Source organism: Furipterus horrens, unplaced genomic scaffold (assembly GCF_987537825.1).
Source record: "Furipterus horrens unplaced genomic scaffold, mFurHor1.1.pri manual_scaffold_2, whole genome shotgun sequence".
Taxonomy (NCBI): Eukaryota; Metazoa; Chordata; class Mammalia; order Chiroptera; family Furipteridae; genus Furipterus; species Furipterus horrens.
This window is the reverse complement of record NW_028327172.1, coordinates 48713887-48733253: the sequence shown is the minus strand read 5'-3', so window position 1 is coordinate 48733253 and position 19367 is coordinate 48713887. Positions and strand designations below refer to the sequence as shown.

Below are 19367 nucleotides of genomic sequence, written 5' to 3'. Positions count from 1 at the left end.
ATAGAAATTTTTAATAATCCACTACCTATCAGAATCAAATTTATATATCAAAAACTGCACCATAAAAAATAAAGGGGGGAGGGGTTGGCCCAAAGAGTTTCACTGGTTATTCAAATGTTTAAAAAATACTATTAATTGTATACTAACACAGAAAAAAAAAAACAAAACGATGGACTACTACCCAGCTGATTTTTTGAGGCCAGCAATATCCTCATATAAAGCCTCACAAAGACATTAGAAGAACTAAATTTACACATTAATATCATTTACAAACTTAGACATAAAAATCCTTAATAAAATATTAGCGAAGTGAATCCATCAGCATCAGTGTAAAAAGGCTAATATATCATGAGCAAGTAAGGTTTATACCAGTAATGCAAGATGGATATATCATTTGAAAATTAATCAATATAATGTCATATTAAAATAAAACAGTATATTTGACAAAAGTCAACTCCCACTTATAATAAAAGTTCTGGGCAAACTAGGAATAGGGATTAAATTTCCTCAATCTGATAAAAGATATTTACACAAAACCTACTGCCAATATAATTTTTAATGGGGATGCAACGAATGTTTTCCCTGTAAGATCAGAAATAAGGCAAGGCTATTTGCTCTCACAACTCCTATTCAGCATTGGGCTGGAGAACATAATCAGTTTAATATGATAAATGACAGCATAAAGGAATAAATAGAACTTCTGATTTGCAGGTATGATTACTTACATTAAAAATTCTAACAAACAAACCTGCTGGAAGTAATAAGTGGCTTAGGCAATATCTCAGGATACAAAATCAATATATAGAAAAATCAATTGGATAGCTATATATTATCCATGAGTAATTAGAAACTTAAAAAAGTTTTAAATAGCATTTAAAACAACACAAAATTGAAAACTACAAATGTTTGCTGAGAGAAAGAAGACTCAAATAAATGGAGCAGTATACCACATTCATGGTATTTGTTGTCCTAAAATTCAATTGACCTATAATTCAATAAAAATTCTCCCTCCTCCTGTGAAGCTGACCGAAGATGAAGCTCAGGTGTGCAGCTGTTTCTTCAAGACTGAAACATTCAGGGTAAAAAATAAACAAGTTCTGGGCTTACTCCATTGGATTCTCACTTTCTTCTAGATTTTGGCCCCACAGTTCCTCCCCATATTGTAAATTCATAGATAATTTTAAGATGTTTTCTTGATTTTGTATATTATCCAGTTTTTAATTAGTCCTCAGTAAGAGTCAAGTTCCTGGGTTGTTACAAGAAGACATTTCCACCGTCTGTTTTTCCTATCAGTCAGTCAGATAAAAATGCCCGTGTGGCAGCACTGTGTATGTAGTGGCAAGCAAGACAGAGTCTCTGGCCATGCAAAGCTCCTGTTCTAATAGAGGACTATTTGTTTTTTAAAGCAATGGTTATGAAATGTATGAACTTTGAGGAAATGTCAGTCTCTGTCCTCTGAGGGCTTCCGTGGAGAGCTAGAACCTCATACAATAGACTCTTATTGACCTTCAGTACCATGCTGAACTGGAGTACCATGATAAAATCTGCACAAAGTTGGGGTTAGGGCAAGAACTAGGGGGAGGGCACTTGAGATGGCAGGTGAGGGACGGATATTTTAAAGATGACTAGGACACACCACATGACCAGCAAAGATTAGAGAAGTGGCATTTGAGAAATCTGTGTTTTGTTTTGTTTTGTCTTTTCTATCCCATAGATATTGAGAGTACAAGCCTTGACAGGAGAAAAAGTGAGAAACGAGAAGCTTTGAGTGTATCCATAGAACCTCCCTCCCAAGCTGGGACAAGCCCTCAGACTCCAGCAGCCCCCTCCCCAGGTTTAGCGAGGAGCATAAGTGAGGACCTGGGCTCTAAGGAGACAGACAGACAACCAGAGGCAATCCAGGAAACCACCAAACCACCGACGCCTGCTGCAGATGACTTTACACAGCCGATGCCCACTGAGGAGGCCTTTGAACCCACCCAAGCACCCACCTAGGAGGCCAACAGTGTGGCCACCCTCCAAACTGCAGTGCCTGAAGGCAAATGAACCCTTATTTTGCTCCATAGAGGTCCCTCATCCTGAAACAGAACCTGAAAAGACTCCCCACTATTGAATCCTCCCAACAATCCAGTTTTATGACGTTTTCTACCACATCCAGCACATCCTTCTCCTTCGGGCTGTCTTCAGAGAATTAGCCGCATCTTGCTTGCTCCTTATTCTTCCTCTCTGTGCCTCAGGCTGGTGATGGTGGGGAGTGTCAAGAAAGGAGTGCAGAAGAGCATGTGAGGCTCTCAGGAGAATGTTCTGGTCTCGCCTCTTTAGAAAGGATGCAATTCCAGCGTATGGACAAGGAAAAAACAGCTGTGTGGCCTTGTAGCTGGAGCTCATTGTTCTCTGGGTGATGCAGGGTTTGTCTCCTCCTAACCGTTCCTAGTACTCCCTGCTGATGGAGCTGCGGTGGTGACGTCAGCATGTAAATAAAGGCAACCGTGCAGGAATGGAGAGGTAGATGGTGTGTTCTCTGGACCCTTCTGTGATGATCAGGCTGACAAAGACTAGGGCATGAGTGCACAAGTGATGCTGTCCTGAGTCATAAAATGAGAGGTGGCATGGGCATGAGTTGGGGGCAAAGATTTGATCCCACATGCACTTTTTGTGATTAGTGTGAACTGGGATTCTCCCTAATACTTGCTGTTGGCTGATTCACCAGTCAAAGGCTGGGATAATCCCACGTGCACCCAATGGCCTTTGGCTTTGAAAGGAAACTAGAGCCCAGAACAAGCCTCTGGAGCCCCTCCTGTCTGGGAGAGCAATGTTAGAAGCAGTGAATTGAGTTCTACTAGGTGACTGCCACCTATGCACACTTCTCTGGGCCTCAGTATCCCCATCTACATGATGACGGTGTAGGGCAGACCACTGCAGCACCTTCCTCGTGGCTCAGATGTATCCTGGGCTGACTGTGGAGTCATGTAACCACTAGGCGGCAGGGGGGTCTTGGACAGCCATACGATCATCCCAGAATGCTGGGCTGTCTGGTTTGGGGCCTCCATTTCCACAACCAGCCCCTCCCCCTCCCCCAGACAGCTGGGGAGAGCAGGAATAGTCTCCCTGTGGGGTGGCTGGGCACCTCGATGTGGATGACCCCAGCACATGGGCGATGAGGGCAAGCTCTGCTGAGTATCAGGGGGACCCTGAGGCAGATCACAGACACGCCCACTTCAAGGGGGTTCTCCACTGTTTTTCTCTAGGCATTCATCCCAGGCACTGCCCCAAATCACAACTTCCCTGTTTGAAGCCCTCTCCTGGTCACACAATAACGTTTTAGACACTCACTAGGTGTAAGGATTTAGCCCAAGGAAGCATTGTTCTTGGTGGATCCTTGATGAGCCAAGGAGACGCTTCTGACAGGATGAAGGGCTCCTCTGGCTCCACTGGCCCCAGTGAAGGCACAGAAGCCAGTCCCTCCTCCAGGTCCCCAGCCCATGCGCACTTTGGTCCTCACATCCCAGGCTGATGTCTGGTGCTTCTCTGCAACCTGCCCTGGTCTCAGCCAGCCCTGTAAATCCCTTTCAAGCACACCTTGGGCTCAGACAGCCCTACCCCCAAATCCAGACCAGCTTGGCCCTGCACACACAGACCAAGGAGAATGACACAGACCACACACACACACACAAGGCCCTGTCCCCACTTACTCTCCCTTCTCCTCCCATTCCTGCAACAAAGACACTCTAGGGCCAGAAGGTAAAACACATGCTTTATGTCCTGAGGTGACCAGGAAAGCAGGGGCTCAGCACTCACACTGCAATATATAAAAGTGGCCTGTCCCCTTCACCCCAGGTGAGGGTCCTGGGCTTAGGGGAACTGAAGCAGGCCCTTAGGAGTCCATGTACTCTTGGTTTGGTTTGGTTTGGTTGGTCCCATATGGAGCACTAGGTTGTCCTCTTGATTCACTGTCCCAGTGGTACGGAGAAAAGCCGAAGGAGGTTGTGTGGCAGGGCTGGTCTGAGATGAGAAAAGCATGCAAGCCGCCCAGGCTCTTACAAGTGGGAAGGCCACAACAAGCCAGAACCAAATCCAACCCAGGGGCCTCAGGGGTGGCTGGAGGGGTGCTTTGATCCCAGCAAGGCCACCTCTCTGGAAAAAGGGCCAGAGTCCAAGCTGGTGCGATCACTGGTGGCCAGCTGGCCTAGCCTCCCCACCCAGATGGCTAAGGTCTTCCCTCAGCTGCAGAAGTGGCTGATGGGCCTGAGCCAGCTGCTGCCTGGGGAGCAGGAACAGAGCCAGGGCCACCTCCACGGTGTTCATTTGCAGCTCCTGGAGCCCCGCTGTTTGCTCATGGCCGTGAGCATCTGGCTGATGTAGGACGTCAGGAGGTCATCCATCTTGTAGCCCTGGGAACAGTGGCAAGAAGATACAGAGCAAAAGTGGGACAGGGCCAGCCCACTCAGACCCAGAACACAGCTCCCAGGAAACTCTGCAGTAGGCAGAACCCTGGACAACGGCAGGTCCTGGTCCGCTGTGGATTCTGTCTCCCTCACTGCCCAGCTGAGGGATTGGATTCATCCAGCCAGATGTCTAAGGTTCTGAGCTGTTGTAACCCCACAGTGAGGCCCTGGCTCCTGGGTTCCTCAAATCCCAGATGCCCACCTCCCAGAATGACTCTAAAGGCTCTACCAGTTGAGCTGTACCTTGGAAATTGAGCCCAGTCAGGAGGTCTCATTGCTAATGGTTCTACTGTTCAGCTCAGGGGCTGAAGGCTCACTCCTCAGACACTGAAGGCACTCAAACAATAATGGTTAAAGGTGGGATCTGTTCCCCAGCCCCAGATTAAATCCCTTCCCCTAGATCTAAAGCTGAGCCTCAAACTGACCTGAACTTGGCCCCAATCTAACCCTTGATCCTGACCTCAGGCCAAGCCACACTCCTCATGTTTGTTCCAGGGCCTGAGAGAGTGGCCGAAGCTGCAGGGGGTGCAGGGGAGCCCTCACCAGTGATGTCTCACAGAGCAGTTTGCTCCCGCGCACCAGGTTCCCAATGGTGATGTGGAAGTAGGTGTTGCCACTGCTCCAGTTGGAGATCTTGGTGAAGGGGTGAGTGGTCAGGATGTCCTGGGGGGAGCAGAAAGCCTGAAGCTGCACTGCCTGGATCCTCAGCCTCAGTCCCCTCAGCTCCAGCCCACAGACACCACCCATATGAGGGGCCTCGGGCCCTCGGAAAAGGATCAGGAAGGGAGAGGCTGGCTCCGCCATGGAGCTGCTGTGGGAGGCAGGTGCCTTCCCCCTCCGTGCCTTGGCTGGACCCCCAGGGAAGTCCAGGAAAATGTTGGGCATGTGGGACTGGAATTGGAAATGTTGGAGGCCTAAAGGAACTGAAACCATGGTCTTGAAGGAGATGGTCCAGGGACAGTTGGAGGAAAGAGACAAGAAGAAGACAGGACAGAACCTTGGGGAACAAAATATTTATGGGCTGGGTAAAGACGAAGCCCAGGAAGGGTCTGAGAGGACCAGCCAAGAGAGAGACGAGGAAACCCAGGAAAGTGAGTGCATGAAGCCAAGGGGAAGATGGTGGTCATCGGCACCTATCGCCAATGGCCCTGTGCACGTGGTCAGGCTGTGCTTCCTGGTCCCCTTAGTGATGGCTGCTCTGGCCCATAAATATGAGCCTTAGTTACCCCAGCACAGCCTGCCATCCTGACCAAGACGGGCAGAGAGCATTCAGGAAGGAGAGAGTGGATGGTAGCATCTAATGATGGTGAAAGTCCAAGTACTAAAAAGAGTTCATTGGGTTTAGTAACAAGGTGTTTGGGAGTAACTCTAGAAGAGCCATTTTGATGGAGCAGATGAGGGGTCAGGAAGTAGGCAGAGCAAACACAGCCAACCTCTCAGGATGTGTGGCCAGGAGGGCGGATGAAGGGAGGATGGGAGCTGGCAGGGGCCTCGGGAGAGGAGCAGACAGAGCAGCCTGCCCCTGCCTCCTCTTCCCTGTCACTGCTCACCTTGGTTCTAGGGTCGATGAGGCTGACCCCATACTTGTTGATGGCAATTAAGAGGATCTCAGGGAAGGTCGGCTCCGTAGTTTGCTAGTAAAGAAAGCCAAAAACCATCAGATGGGGGGAACCAGTGCAGGAAAAGCTGCATGTGGGGAGGAATGAAGACACCCAGCTAGGATTAAATTGACCTCTCTTGGGCAGCCCTCTCCTGGGCCCTTGGTGCTGCCCAAATCCCGGCATGGGTCCCTAAACAACCTCTCTTCTGCTCTCCCCAGCAGCAGCGCTATCCTTCTCTCCCGCTTCTCTAGGAATCTCTGCTCTCCTCTCTCAGCCCAAAGTCTCCCATCTTTAAAAACCCTCCTTGAATCTTGCCCCTGCCTCCAGCTATCTCTCCACTCTGCCCCTTGCACAGCCGTGCTTCCCTGAAGGCCTCCCCACTAGGTGCATAGCAGGCCATCCTCTCTCTCCATCCAGACCTATCCCCTCATCCTCGCACGTCAGCCTCTTCCCCACTCTCCTGCCTCAGGTCATGTCCCTCGGATCCACCCCCACCCTGCAGTCAGAGTGGGGTTCTGGCCCCATCGTTCTTGTTCAGAACGCTCCAAGGCTGGCCACCACCTGCAGGAAAAGTTCCTCGCCTGCTTGCCCACATGCCTCTCACCACAGTTGGCTCCCCTCACACCCTATGCCGGGCCACACGTAACCACTTGCTCTCTGGGCCCAAGCCCGTGCTCTCATAGCTCTGGGGCTATGCTCATGCTAGCTGCCAGCCACGCTCTGCCCAGGGTCCCCCTGGAAAGCTCAGGTGTTGCCTCCTCCAGGAAGCCCCCTCAGCCTTCACAGTCTGGGTGGGCCTCCCTGGCTCTGCCACCTTGAGAAGAGCTTCCCACAGATGACCTTCCATGCTTCCAGCCTGTTAACACATCTGCCTCCCCTGCCAGGCTGAGCGCTGGTCCCGGAGTGTCCTGGGACTGGGTCTAGGGCTCAGCCCTTAGCTGAGTCACCAGCTGAGACCTGGCTGAGGGACTCCCCTCCTTTCCTTGCTGGGCAGGTGGCAGGAGCCATTGCTGTTTCCCACAGCCCTGGGAGGAGTCCTGTGCCTTCTTGTACCCCCTCCTCTCTGAGAAGCCCCTCACAGCGTACCTTCACCTCGAAAAAGGCTGAGCCAAAGGTGGGCCACTTGAAGATGAGCTTCAGGAAGGCCAGCTTGGCATCCTCCTTGGACTTTCCCGAGTGCTTGTTGAAGTAGGCGACAATGGACTGTGGAGGGGGGGTGGGTCAGAGGCCTCTCCCCGGACCCCCTGCCCCATCCACACTGTCCACAGCTGTCATGGGCCTTGGAGGGCCCGGCATAGGATGGGGGCCCTGGAGGCTGTGAGGGGCTACCTCCCTTATCCCAGTTAATGAATTCTTGCCCTCCCTTCCCTTCCCCAAGCAAGCAGGCCAAAGAGTATTAAGTCAAGTCAGGACACCACAGTAATCAGGACACAGAAGGTTACTGCCAGTGGCCAGCTGAATGAATCCTTTGCCTGAAAGACTGCAGACTAAAGCAGGTAGAGAGGGAATGGAGGGGTGACCTTATCACATACAGGGCCACAGGAGACACTTCCCTGGTCTGCTGGCCAACACCTCCCCCTTTGACCCCTGGGGTACCCAGAGACCCGTTTCAGGGGACCCTATTCCCACTACTCCCCTATGCTCACCCGCTTCCAGTCGTCAGGTGAGACCTGCCGGATGAGGTCCTGGGGCACCAGCTCCCGCAGCATCTTGGGGATACTGGGGAAGTAGGACTTGTCCTCTTCGAACTTGACCCTGTAGATCAGTGCCCCCAGCTGCAGCACCTCTTCCCGCGTGCACTTGTGGTAGCCTCGGAGATACTTGGGCAGCTCCTGGCAGAGACAGAGCAGGTCACAGGGAGGGAGGGACTGGGAGGGAGTGGGCTCCTTCCTGACCACCCTGAGGCCGGGTCTACTGCCTTATCCCATGTGGGGCCCACCCGCTTCTGCAGCCTCAGCTGACACTGCTCCTCAAGGGCAGATGACACAGTCCAAGAAAATGGCAATTATGGCTGTACAGATTAAGCACATTGCAGTGTGAAAACAGAGCTGTGTGTGAGCATTATGTCATTTCCCCTCAGAGCAGTGCAGTGAGGTGAGTGGTCCCATTTCAAAAATGAAGAAACTCCAAGTGAGCAGCCGGGAAATCCTGGCCTCCCAGGCCTGTGCTCCATTGGGAAATGCCTTTCAGGCCAGCCTCCTTCCACTGTGTTCCCTTGAGACCGGCTGGTTTCATCAGCAGCACCAGCCCATTCCCCACCTTGAACTTCCAGACCCAGAACCAGAGGAATAGAGTGGGGGTGAGGAGTTAGTCTGCTAACTCAAAAGCAAAGATGAAGCCTCTAAACGGCAAGCACTGCCCACCAGCTCCTGGAGCCTTAAAACTTTCTTATTGGAAGCACAGGGAAACTGAGGCTGGCCTGAGGACACACTGCAAATCAGAAAGCTGAGTCAATTATTATCCACCATTTTTTCATCTACTCACTCATAGTCCCCTCCACCCTCTGCAGCCACCACCCCCCTGCCCATCCACAACTGCTCGTCCATCCACCTCCCCAGCCATGTGGCACCCACACCCGTTTCCCATCCATTTCCCCGTATGTCCACCACCCACCCACCCAGCCTCCTTCTCATGTGCCCACTCACCCATCCCCTCACCAGTAGTCAACCCATGAATTCATTTACATCCCTCCTTCTCCAGTCCAGTCAGAGTCACCCATTCACCTATCACCCATCCATCAAGCCAACAAATACTTATTGAGCATTTACTATGAGCCAAGCCCTTTAAACAACAACATACACCCTCCTTACTCTCATGAAACTTATAGTCAAGGCAAGCACAGACATTAATCCTCACACCAAATCAATGTACAATTCCAGTCCATGAACTGTTCAGTGGTATGAGAACATAAAACAAGGTGACGTGAAACAGTCTTGGAGACAGGGAAGACTTCTCTTCAGATAAGATGACTGATGAAAAACAGTATGGAGCACGCTCAAAAAATTAAGAATAGAACTGCCTTATGACCCAACGATATTACTTCTGACTATATATCCAAAGAAACCTAAAACACTAATTTGAAAGAATATATACACCCCTATATTCATTGCAGCATTATTTACAACAGCCAAGCAATGGAAGCAACTCAAGTACCCATTAACAGACAAATGGATAAAAAAGGTGTGGGATATATATATATATATACACACACACACCCCCATATATACAATGGAGCATTACTCAGCCATAAAAAAGAACAAAATCTTACCATTTGCGACAGCATGGATGGGTCTAGAGGATATTATGCTCAGTGAAATAGAGAAAGACAAATACCATATGATTTCACTTATATATGGAACCTTAAGAACAATATAAATGAACAAACAAAACAGAAACAGACTCAGGCAGAGAACAGACTGACAGTTGCTATAGGGGAAGGGATTGAGGGACTGGGTGAAAAAGGTGGAGGGACTGAGAAGTACAGACTGGTAGTTATTAAATAGTCACAGGAATGGAAAGTGCAGCATAGGAAATACAGTCAGTAGCAGTGTAATAACTAAGTATGGTGCCAGGTGGGTACTGGCAATACCAGGGGGAGCGCTTTGTGAAGTTTTTCTGCCTAAGCACTATGCGGGAGGCCTGCAACTAATACAAAATGATATTAGATGTAAACTGTAATTTTTTAAAAAAAGATAAAATGATTGAATTCACACCTAAAAGCTCAGCGGGGAAAGGGGGACAGAGCTGAGAGCAGAGCGTCCCAGAAGAGAGGACGTGGCCAAAGCCCAGTGGCAAACTTGGGAACTTGAAAAAATGTGGCTGGTGTGAACCGGGTACAAGACCAAGCGGCAGAGCAGGGAGGATGCGTGCACGCAGGGCCACAGGCAGGATCTGCGGTCCTGCCCTCGGAGCGTGGGAGGCCCACTGAGAGGGTCTGGAAAGCATGGCGACCCCACGGTGGGAACAGATTGAAGGGGGACAAGGACGGAGTGGGGAGATCAGAGAGAAGGTTACGATGGGCTGCATCCAGATGAGAGGAGATGCTGGGCTGACCCGGGCTGGTGGGGGCGATGGAGACGTGTGTGTGGACTTTACAGATATTTGGAGGTGAAGTCGTCAAGTGCATGATCTGGGGTGTGGGAGGGGAGAGGAGAGGAAGATGCCAAGGCCGACTCATGGAAACTGGTAGCTGATGGTGCCGTCCACCAACTGGGCCACTTGGGGTGAGGGTGGAGTGGTGCTGGGAGAGGCGGAGCCCAAATTTGAACGAGGGCAGCCCTTTGACTCCAGGCCAAGGTTCTCTCCACCATGGCAGCCACGGTCCCCCATGCCACTGCGCCCACACAGCATCCTGGTTTGTCTCTGTCACAGAATGGTAAACTGGGTAGCCCCAAATGGATCACTGAGTTTGCAGTAAGGAAGACCTGGCCTCACGCCTGATTATATCACCTGATCTCTCTGTGTCTCAGTTCCTCCCTTGGAAAAAGGGGAGCGACGTGCCTACTTCCTGGGGTTTGTTGGGAGGACTGAATGAGTGAAAACTGTCAGACACATAATAGAGACTCATTGTACGACACTTCCACCTCCTGCTCCCTGCAGACACGTGCCTGCGCCAGAAAACACTGACCGAGGCCTCCGGCACATCCAGGCGGAGCAGCAGAATCTCGAATGCAGAGGACAGCCCGTCACCAAGGGAAGGGCCTGGACAGATGGGGTTCGGGAGCTCAGAAGAAACTATCAAGCTCCTAAGGGCTGGAGCATTGGGAAGGAGAAGAGTCTGAATTTGAGGCTGGACCAGCGACCCCCTGGGGGTCGGTCCCAACAGGAATCTCTTCAAGGCTCTGCTGCCGCAGGCCCCGCCCCCGGCAAGCGCAGCGCTCCCTGCTCGCAAAGCACACAGGCCGCAGCACCGGGAGGGAACAAGGGCAGAGGCGCTGGGCCGCTCACCTGGTAATAGTGGAAGATGGAATCGGCCATGGGGTCCTTCCCGGGCACTGTGGTGGTCCACAGCTTCTTCATGAAGAACACCTGATAGGTGAGCGAGGGCACAATTCCTGTGGCAGAGGGCAGCCAGGTTGTCACCCAGGGGGGGCCAGTACGAAGAACTGCCCATGCCCAGCCCCAGCCCCGGAGGAGGCCCTAGCCTCGGGTCCCACCCAGGCGGGCCTCGTGGACGGCACTGAGCCAGCACCTGCTCCGGCCTCAGATGACCCAGGACCCAGCCTCACGTTACCATCCTTGACTGGTCGCGCTTTCTTTATCCAGTCTGTCAGGTGTCGCACAAAGTCGAAGAAGAAGTCATTCTCGGGCACGCTGATGACCTAAGGATGTGGCATTCCAGTCCCCTCATTTTAGTTTGAGCAATACTGAGTTTTCTGACTTTCCCACCCAAGGACTTCCTGGTGGCCCCTTCTCCAGAAAGACTCTGTGGCAGCCACAAGGGGTATCCATGGACCAGCCACACCCTGCCCCAACTGTGCATATGTAGTGTCACCAGAATGCAGCCTGCCCAGAGCGACAGTCACCCCATTCTGTCATTGAGCAAAGATCTACTGAATGCTGCCCTAGGCCCGGGAAAAGGCCAAGAACAAGCCCCAGTCCCTGCCTTGGACAGTTTCCAGCATCCACACCCTGCTCCTCCTGCTGCTCTAAGTGACCCTGGGTGCAGGACCTCACTGACATCACCTCTGTGTCCCTAGTGTCTCACACAGGGACAGTTGCAAAGTGAGGAGGCCGGCAGGGATGCACAGGGAACTGGGAGCGAACAACGGGAGGGAGCACCTGATCGGCCTGAGCTGGTCAGGGAGGCCTTCCCACAGGAAGGGGCTTGACCCTGGGCCTTTGACTCCAGGGACAGAGAAGTGGGGGAGGGCAACGTGAGATGGTGGCAGGAGCCTGCATTTTTGAATCAGACCCACCTAGATCTCAGTCCCTTCTGTGTGACCTAGGATAAGTCCTTTAACCTTTCAAAGCTCAGGTTTTGTGATCTGTCAGGTGGGAATGATCACCCTCACTTCATGGGTTAATTGGCCTCAGTATGGTCCCTGAGGGACAAACACTATGGGAGGTCGGTGTGTGTTGGGGTGGCTGTGGGGCCTGGCCGAGGCTGCACAGTGTGGTGCCCCGAAGGGGAGATGTCAGGGCAGCTGCCACCATGCGAGAGAGCATCCCAGCTGATGCCACATACAGGAGCAACTCTCTTCCTCTTCCTCCTGCTTCCTGTGTCTCTCTCCCCTCCCCCGGCTGCCCCAGGAGCTGCTCCGGCTCCAGCAAATTTCCTGGCAGACAGACCAACAGCAGACAACCACTCACCACCCACCTTGTCTGCAATTTTGACAAAGAGGCTGAATCCCTCAGCAGACTTGAGGAGCAGCCGGGCGGCGATGTTCTGGCAGAAGTCCTTGGCCTTAGTGCTGGACTCGACCTCGAAGGCCTAGAGGTGGGGGTGGGCGTCACTTGGCTCTGGGAGGGCCCCTCACACTGCTCTGGCTGTGCTTCCAACTAGAGTGACCCCCTCCTATGCAAGACCCACCCCCCCAACTCCCTCCCCCACCCCCAGAGGGCTCCCATGGGTCCAGAGCTAGGCACAACATTTAAGAAAAGCAAAAGGCAACTTCTGCGTGGGTCTTCCCCAGCCCTCCAAGTGGCACCCAGCCTTGGCCTCCAGGGTCCTGGGTCTGGCTGTACAAGCATGAGTGACAGCAGAGGCCAAGGGAGCCCAGATAGCGCGGGGTGACTAGAAGGAGAGAGACTGGAGACGGAGCAAAGCAAATTCCAGAAAGAGGGAGGGGACAAAAAGAGAGGGGAAGCAGCGCAGACTGGGCTGGAAGGGCCTGGAGTCTGGGGAAGTTTAGATGGAGGGAGGTCTGCGATTATGGGGTGGCGGGGGCTGAGGGGGGCTCCATGGAACCGTCCACTGGAGGGGACAGGAAAGGATCTTAGCAAGTTTTTCTGTCATTTCTGAGTCCCCAGTCTCTAGGCAGGTTTTAAAACTGCTTTTCAAACGAACAGTGTCAATGTTGGACTCATTTATCTGAATAAGACACTGTGCAGAGACGGGGTAAGGAGTGGCGATCAGGGGCAGCCTGACCGAGTGGGCGTGACAGCCGGGCAGACAGGACCTTTGGACAAGCTCCCTCCCCACTCAGGTCAGGGGAGGGCAGGAAGGAAGGGGTCTGAGGAAAGTGGGCTCAGGGCGCCTGGGAGGCCTGTGCCTGGGGACAGAGCCAGCACCAGGGAGGCGGCACCAGGGCAGAGCTCAGCTCAGAGGGGGGAGCACTTTATTCCCAGGCAGAGCCTCCTCCGAGAGGCGGAGGGAGGACCTGCTCAAGGAAGCTGCTCAAGGAGACAGAAGGTTGGACCAGGACCCCGAGGGCTTCTGACTCAGGGAGTTCATAGCCTTTTGACTGAGCCCTGACTCCACTGAGGAGCAGGAGGAAGGCGGCCAATGTGGGGGCGGCGGGGGAGGCACTGGGGGTGCCTCCTGTGTCCCTGAGTGGCTTTGGGGGTGTCCACGGACCAAGAAGCCAGTGGCCCTCACCTCATCGGTGTCATCAGGAAAGTAGACCTTGTGGAATATCTGGGTGGTTTTGTGCTGGATGGCCTCCACCTCCACCAGGTGTGGCGGGTACTTCCGGGACCCGTTTCTAAAAACCAGGGGTCAGAGGGGACAAAGTCAGGAGCCAGCGGGTTCATGAAGCGAGTAACGGAGGGATCTTTTGGAGGCAGAATACCCTGCTTCTAATCCCTGTCTATCACTTCCTGCCAGTGGCAGTCACTTAACCTCTCCGAGCCTCCAGTGGCCCATCTGTACAATGGGATGACAACAGCTCCCACCACACACAGGGCTATGGAGGGGACCACATGAAGCGAAGGACGCAAGCAGGCTTTCCGCAGTAAGTGTGGTCAGGTGGCTGCCTCCATGACAGACCTGAAGGTCAGAGCCAAGCCCTTCTGAGCAACCAGACTCTCAAACTGTGCTCAGCATGGGCACTGAGTGCTGCAACCTTGGCCGAGCTGGTAGCTGCGCCACCCCAGGGACAGGTCCCGGCTGCTGTGGGTCATGTCCTCATCCCCCAGGGACTCGTCCCACAAGCAGGTGTGGCCAGGAGTCCATCTCAGTGCTGCCCCCAAGCTGGCACCTGCTGCCCCTGTCCCTGGCGAGCGGATGTACCTCAGGGATTTCTGGAGCCGCTGCAGGCAGTCGATGGCGAGTGGGCAGTGCTTTCGGGACTGCACGAAGCGCTGCACATGGGGCAGGAGGATGTTGCTGGGGGGGAAGAGACCGGTGCACAGCCAGAGCAGCTCCCAGCCCCGCTCCTCGCTATACCTGCAAGAAGAGGGTGGCATCCAGCAGGGGCACCCCAGGCCGACCACCGGGGCCGCACACTCCTCAGATGTAGCACATGCCTGTCCTGACCCCCACCCGTCTGAGGACCAGCACAGACCCACCCCCCTGACAGCCAGATCCAATTAGTGCTACTCCAAGTGCAGTCAGCCAGGCCACACAGGGCCACACAGCCACCAGCCACATGGATGTAAGGTGCTCATGCCAGAATGAAAATCAGCCATGTCACCAAGAACTCTATCAGGTTCACCTAAGTTTTTTTTTCTTAACAAGACTTTTCTGTGAAGGAAGCAGTGTGTGATTTTTATTCTCGCAGAACCTCTTTAAATCAATTATTGTTTGAGTAGCCCTGAGTTAGACCAGTCCCTGGACTCCCTCAGGCCTGACAGGAGGAAAGTTTGGAGGCTCTCAGGAGGAGGTGACATTTGATCTAGGTTTTGAAGGATTAGACAAATTCTGATATGCCAAGGAGATGAAAGGTTTTCCTGGCTGTGAGCAAGGCACGCATCAAAGTTTGCCAGTGTGAAAAGATCTGATATATGGCTCTTGAGTAAGAGATGCAGAGAGTGACACAGCTGGGGAGGGAGTTGGGGGTATGCGTGCAAGGGGAGCCGGTAGGGCTTCTTTCAGGCTGTGAGACCAGCCTGTGCCTGACTTCCCCTCCTGCGGTCGGTCGGTTGTATGGCCCAGCAGGGAGAAGGAGGCAAGAAAGTGAAACCCTCTGGGACCCAACACCATTAGCCCCTGAGAGTTTTCAGCCAGAACTTCCAACTGAGAGCTAGTTCAGCCCAAGCCAGGGAAGGGAAATGTGCTCACGAGCAGAACCTGCAGGCAGATAGCAGAGACTGGACTGGGCATGGGGATCCAGAGGAGGCTCAGTCAGGGAGTGTCAGGAAGTTAGGGAAAGCTGGGCCTGTTACACGTGGAAGACAGACTTAGAGATACAGCCGACACCTCTTGGTTCTTGACCCTCCTTGAGGCAAAGCTGGGACACAAGGGGGTCTCCCTGCTCTGAGTGAGGTAGGACCGCTCCCAGGCAGAGCCAGCTGCTGCCTTGGGAGGTGCTGGACCTTTGTGATTCCCTTCAGCTGTGGGCACTAGGGATGGGCGCCTGCCCCCTCACCTGCCCACCCCGCCGGGCTCACCTGATGTTGTTGTCAGTCAGCTGCTTCAAGATCTGCACATACACCTCGTCCTTGAGGGGCTCAGCCTTCAGGGCGCCCTCAAAGATCTGGTCAGTGAGTTCGTTGACGGAGCGCATCCTCTTGGATGGGTAGTCGCCCATGTACTTGAGCATGGCTGGGGAGCCGTCAAGGAAGGGTGTGTGGCTGATGGGGGTGGGGAGGCCCTGGCCCTGACAGCAGGAGGCCACACTCTTCTACAGGTCCCACTTTGCAATCATGTGGCCCTAGGCCTCAAGCCACTCACTTGGGAAATGGGCATTATTTTCCCATCCTGCTGTCCTTGCCCACTGCCCACCCTCTCTCAACTCCTCCAGCCACCTCCTCAGGCCGCCAGCCCCACATCCAGAGTCCTCACAGCAACTAGGATACACTGTTCGAATCACTAATCTGACTGTGCCAGCCCTGCCCAGTGGCTCCCATGGCCTTGGGACACAGTACAAGCTTTTTAACAAGGCTTGAGAACGCTTCATGAGTCACCCCACATCTTTAGAGTTCATTGTTGAATCTGTCCTCCAGCTGTATTGAATTATTTTATGCCCTCAAAACAGCCCTGCTCTGTTTGGCCCCCGGGTCTTTGTGCATGCAGCTCCCTGTGTCTGGAATGTTCCCCACCTATCCCCCGCTGTTGTCTCAGCCTAGACACCATTTCCTCCAGGAAGCCCTCCCTGCCTTCCTCCAAGACTGGGTCAGGTCACTGTGCTGCCAACCCCATCATAGCACTGATCCTGGTCAGCACGTCTTCCCTGAGGCCAGCGACTGGGTCTGGTCACCACTATGTCTCCATGCCTGACCCAACACATGGCACAGTGCTGTCAACCAAATAACAGGGTTAGAAGAGACAGGGGATGAGTGGGTCCTTGCACACTGGCACGTGGATGGAGCTGCTCCATCAGCATCCCTCCATATCTACCCAGGGCTCCGCAGGGCCCTCAGAAGGAAGCAGGTGTCTACATGAAAAACCTAGAGGCAGGGGCTGTCCCCACCCTGCCCTGGAGCCTCCCCCCCCCCTTTGCCCCCATCTCCCACCCTTCTCTGCTCTCTGATGTGGATATCGATGAATGCCATGCAGGCCTCCTGCGAGAGCTCCTCGCTGCCCAGGATCTTCTTGAGCAGCGCCTGCTTGAGTGGCTCCCGCGTGTGGGTCCACAGCCGGTCCTTGCCCCGGGCCTTGGACACCATCACACGGCTCAGTGTGTGCTTGGGTGGGGGCCTGACATGGCACAGGGTCAGTCAGCACTAACTGATGCCCAGGTTGAGATCTACCGCGGTCCAGCCCCATTTCTGGAGGCCAAAGGTAGGGAACAGGCCGTTCTCCCTTGTGGCCCGTGACTGAGGTAGGTACCAGCCCTCCCGGGCCTCACCTTCTCAGCTAGAAAGTGAAGAGTCTAACATGGCTATGCCCCAGAGAATCCTGCCACCCTCCCTAGTCTCCTCACCCCGGCTCCTCTCTGCTCCAGCCTTGGCATGTGCTCCACCTGAGCCACCCCCTGCACAGCTTGGCTCGGAGGCCACCTCCTTCAGGAAGCCTCTCCTCTGTCCCCAGCAGCCCCGTCACAATGCTGGGTGCACAGAAGCACACAGCTGCCTGGTTTGGTGGCCATCTCCCCTCCAGGACTGTGAGTCATGAGAGCCCAGGACCCCGCCTGTGGTGGGCACAGTCACGATCTCTTAAATGAAGGAAGGGTAAGATGCCACAACACTGGAAAGGTCATCTCAACAGATGGAAACTGTCCTCTGGCTCCCTCAGCCCAGGCCCTGCTCAGATGTGGGGTTGCTCTGTGATGCCCCCACAGAAAGTCGCAGAAGCCTGCAGCTTGCCACCCTGGGGCCCCTCTCCCCCTTCTCTGTCACCTGAAGTAGTCGTAGGAAAATTCCTCCAGCGTGTAGGGCTTGATGCGCACCTCGGGCTCCGGTGTTCGCATCTGCAAGAGCCGGAGGACGTCCTGCCTCTGATCAGGGGTCATGGTGATCAGGGCCTGGAGATCGAGAGACCGGGGGCTGAGGTCAGCTCTCCGCCTGGGGCTCCTGGGACATGGCCAAGCCCAAAGCCTCCCGGTCTGGGGCTGGGGAGACTGCCACTGTGGGGGTGTACCCCCATTCCGACTGTGGGAGCCCCTTGGCTTCTTGCAATTTCTGAAGTTACTCCTGCCTCCATCATGCTGAGCTCAGGACCCTTTCCTCTTGGTGCCCTGAGTCGGAACCAGGTAGGGTCAGTCCAAAAGGCTGGACAAGGTGGGAGGAAACTGAGAACTGTCCAGAGAACAGGGAGCTGCTTAGAAAGGCTGAGCTCTGAGTTCTTAATGCTGCACTTGGGGGCTCCGAAGAATCAGGCCCCACTTCCCAGCTCTGCCCTTACTGTGCTTCCAGACACAGCAAGTGATGCCCCTGCCCCCACTCTCCTTCCATCCTGTGCCCCTGGGCACTTCCTCATCTGATGCACTTCCTAGGCCCCTCTCCAGGTTTGATAGTTGCCCCAACTTTAAGTTTGTGACCCCAGAGGCGAATTAAGGTTGGTTGAGGTTCCAGGCACAGAAGAAAATATTGGGCCCCTTAAAGAAAAGGGAGAGACGGGGAAAATAAAAATACATGTTAACCACATTTTATGCAGTGTAGTAATGAAACCAAATTCGGTGTCAGAAAAAAGTGTGAAGTTGGGGTTTTGTGGGGCCCTTTAGAAGCCAGGGCCTAGGGCGCGCTCCTGGTGCGCCCGCCGTTACATCCACCTCTGTGTGGCCCCCTGGGATCCCCAAGTCGTCTTCACAGAAGCTGCAGGCCATATATGTATGGTGATCCCTCACTCGGACGTGAAAAGAAGACAAAGAGGGGTTCACGAGAGTCCCATCCACATACCGCAATCTCCCGCGGTGGCATGGTGACAGTGGGCATAACATACACGCAGTCGGTTGGGAAGTCGCCACGCTGCCTGGTCCGCTCATTGATGCCATTGGCCCAGCCTGAGTTCATGACCTGCTCCCCTGTGTCGTGGTCCAGGATGATGAGGTCTCCCTTGGCGAAGCTGAGGAAGCCGGACTCCTCGCCCGCTGGCATGCATGGTGAGAGAGAGGGTCTGGGTTGGAACATCTATAAGCTGCTCCTCACACTGAGGAACTGAGGCCCCTTCCTGCTCACGTCGGCTCACTGGTCACCCTGTCTGCTCCTAGTCATGGCCCTCCACACAGACATGGCCATCAGAGTGGGCCACTCCCCCACTCAGAAGCCTTCTGTGGCTCCCCACCGCCCTTAAGAGAAAGCCCACACTCCTTGACATGCTCATGAGGCCTGTTGTGGACTGGCCTTCCTGCTGTCTTCCACCTTGCTTCTTGCCCTTCCCCCCTCCCCCAAAACCGCCTTCTCAGCCTCTGTGCCCTGTCTGTGACCGGCTCCGGGCCTCCAGCACTAACGCACATTTCTCTTCTGACCCCAGGCCACCTGGGCCTCTCCTTAGGGCTTCCCTGGTCACTGCCCTGTCACAGGGGCTGTCACTGTCTGTTTCTGCCCCCCTGTCCCCACTGAGGGCAGGACCAGGGTTTATTTCCTCTCTGTCTTTTCACTGCTCTGCCCAGAGCCTAGGAGACTCAGGGGATGCTCAGTCGGGTAGCTGTTATTGCTGCCATCACTTGAAGGTGGTGGGTATTTGGAGAACACTGAGGAGGAGCCCCTGGTCTCACCTGGAGAAGGTGGCAGGGGATAAGGAGTAAAGGCCAGAGGGAGGGAGGGAGGGAGGGATGGAGGGGAAGATTCCCCACAGAGCACAGATGGAAGGCACAGAGTTTGGCTATTCTGTTCAGCT

At 54.0% G+C, this 19367-nt stretch overlaps 2 protein-coding genes across 5 annotated transcripts in view; one reads left to right on the top strand and one right to left on the bottom strand.

Annotated features, from left to right (window-relative positions):
• The window catches only part of GDPD4 (glycerophosphodiester phosphodiesterase domain containing 4), an 84784-nt gene extending 82789 nt beyond the window's left edge, over positions 1-1995 (top strand). Inside the window, exon 15 of the mRNA XM_090267306.1 lies at positions 1715-1995. Within this exon, the coding sequence (XP_090123432.1) occupies positions 1715-1995 (281 nt within the window). The remainder of the gene's footprint in view (positions 1-1714) is intronic.
• A 1740-nt stretch (positions 1996-3735) lies between these two features.
• Positions 3736-19367, bottom strand: part of MYO7A (myosin VIIA) — a 68971-nt gene continuing 53339 nt past the window's right edge. For 3 of the 4 annotated variants that reach the window (XM_090265669.1, XM_090265673.1, XM_090265678.1), the window contains 14 exons: positions 18428-18618; positions 17429-17553; positions 16632-16787; positions 15539-15694; positions 14220-14375; positions 13587-13692; positions 12366-12479; positions 11280-11367; positions 10994-11100; positions 7693-7878; positions 7133-7249; positions 5996-6079; positions 4989-5108; positions 3736-4391 (listed from right to left, as the gene is read on the bottom strand). In XM_090265669.1, coding sequence (XP_090121795.1) covers positions 4302-4391; positions 4989-5108; positions 5996-6079; positions 7133-7249; positions 7693-7878; positions 10994-11100; positions 11280-11367; positions 12366-12479; positions 13587-13692; positions 14220-14375; positions 15539-15694; positions 16632-16787; positions 17429-17553; positions 18428-18618 — 1796 coding nt within the window. In that variant the 3' untranslated portion in view covers positions 3736-4301. The remainder of the gene's footprint in view (positions 4392-4988; positions 5109-5995; positions 6080-7132; positions 7250-7692; positions 7879-10993; positions 11101-11279; positions 11368-12365; positions 12480-13586; positions 13693-14219; positions 14376-15538; positions 15695-16631; positions 16788-17428; positions 17554-18427; positions 18619-19367) is intronic. The other variant, XM_090265686.1, reaches the window with a different exon arrangement.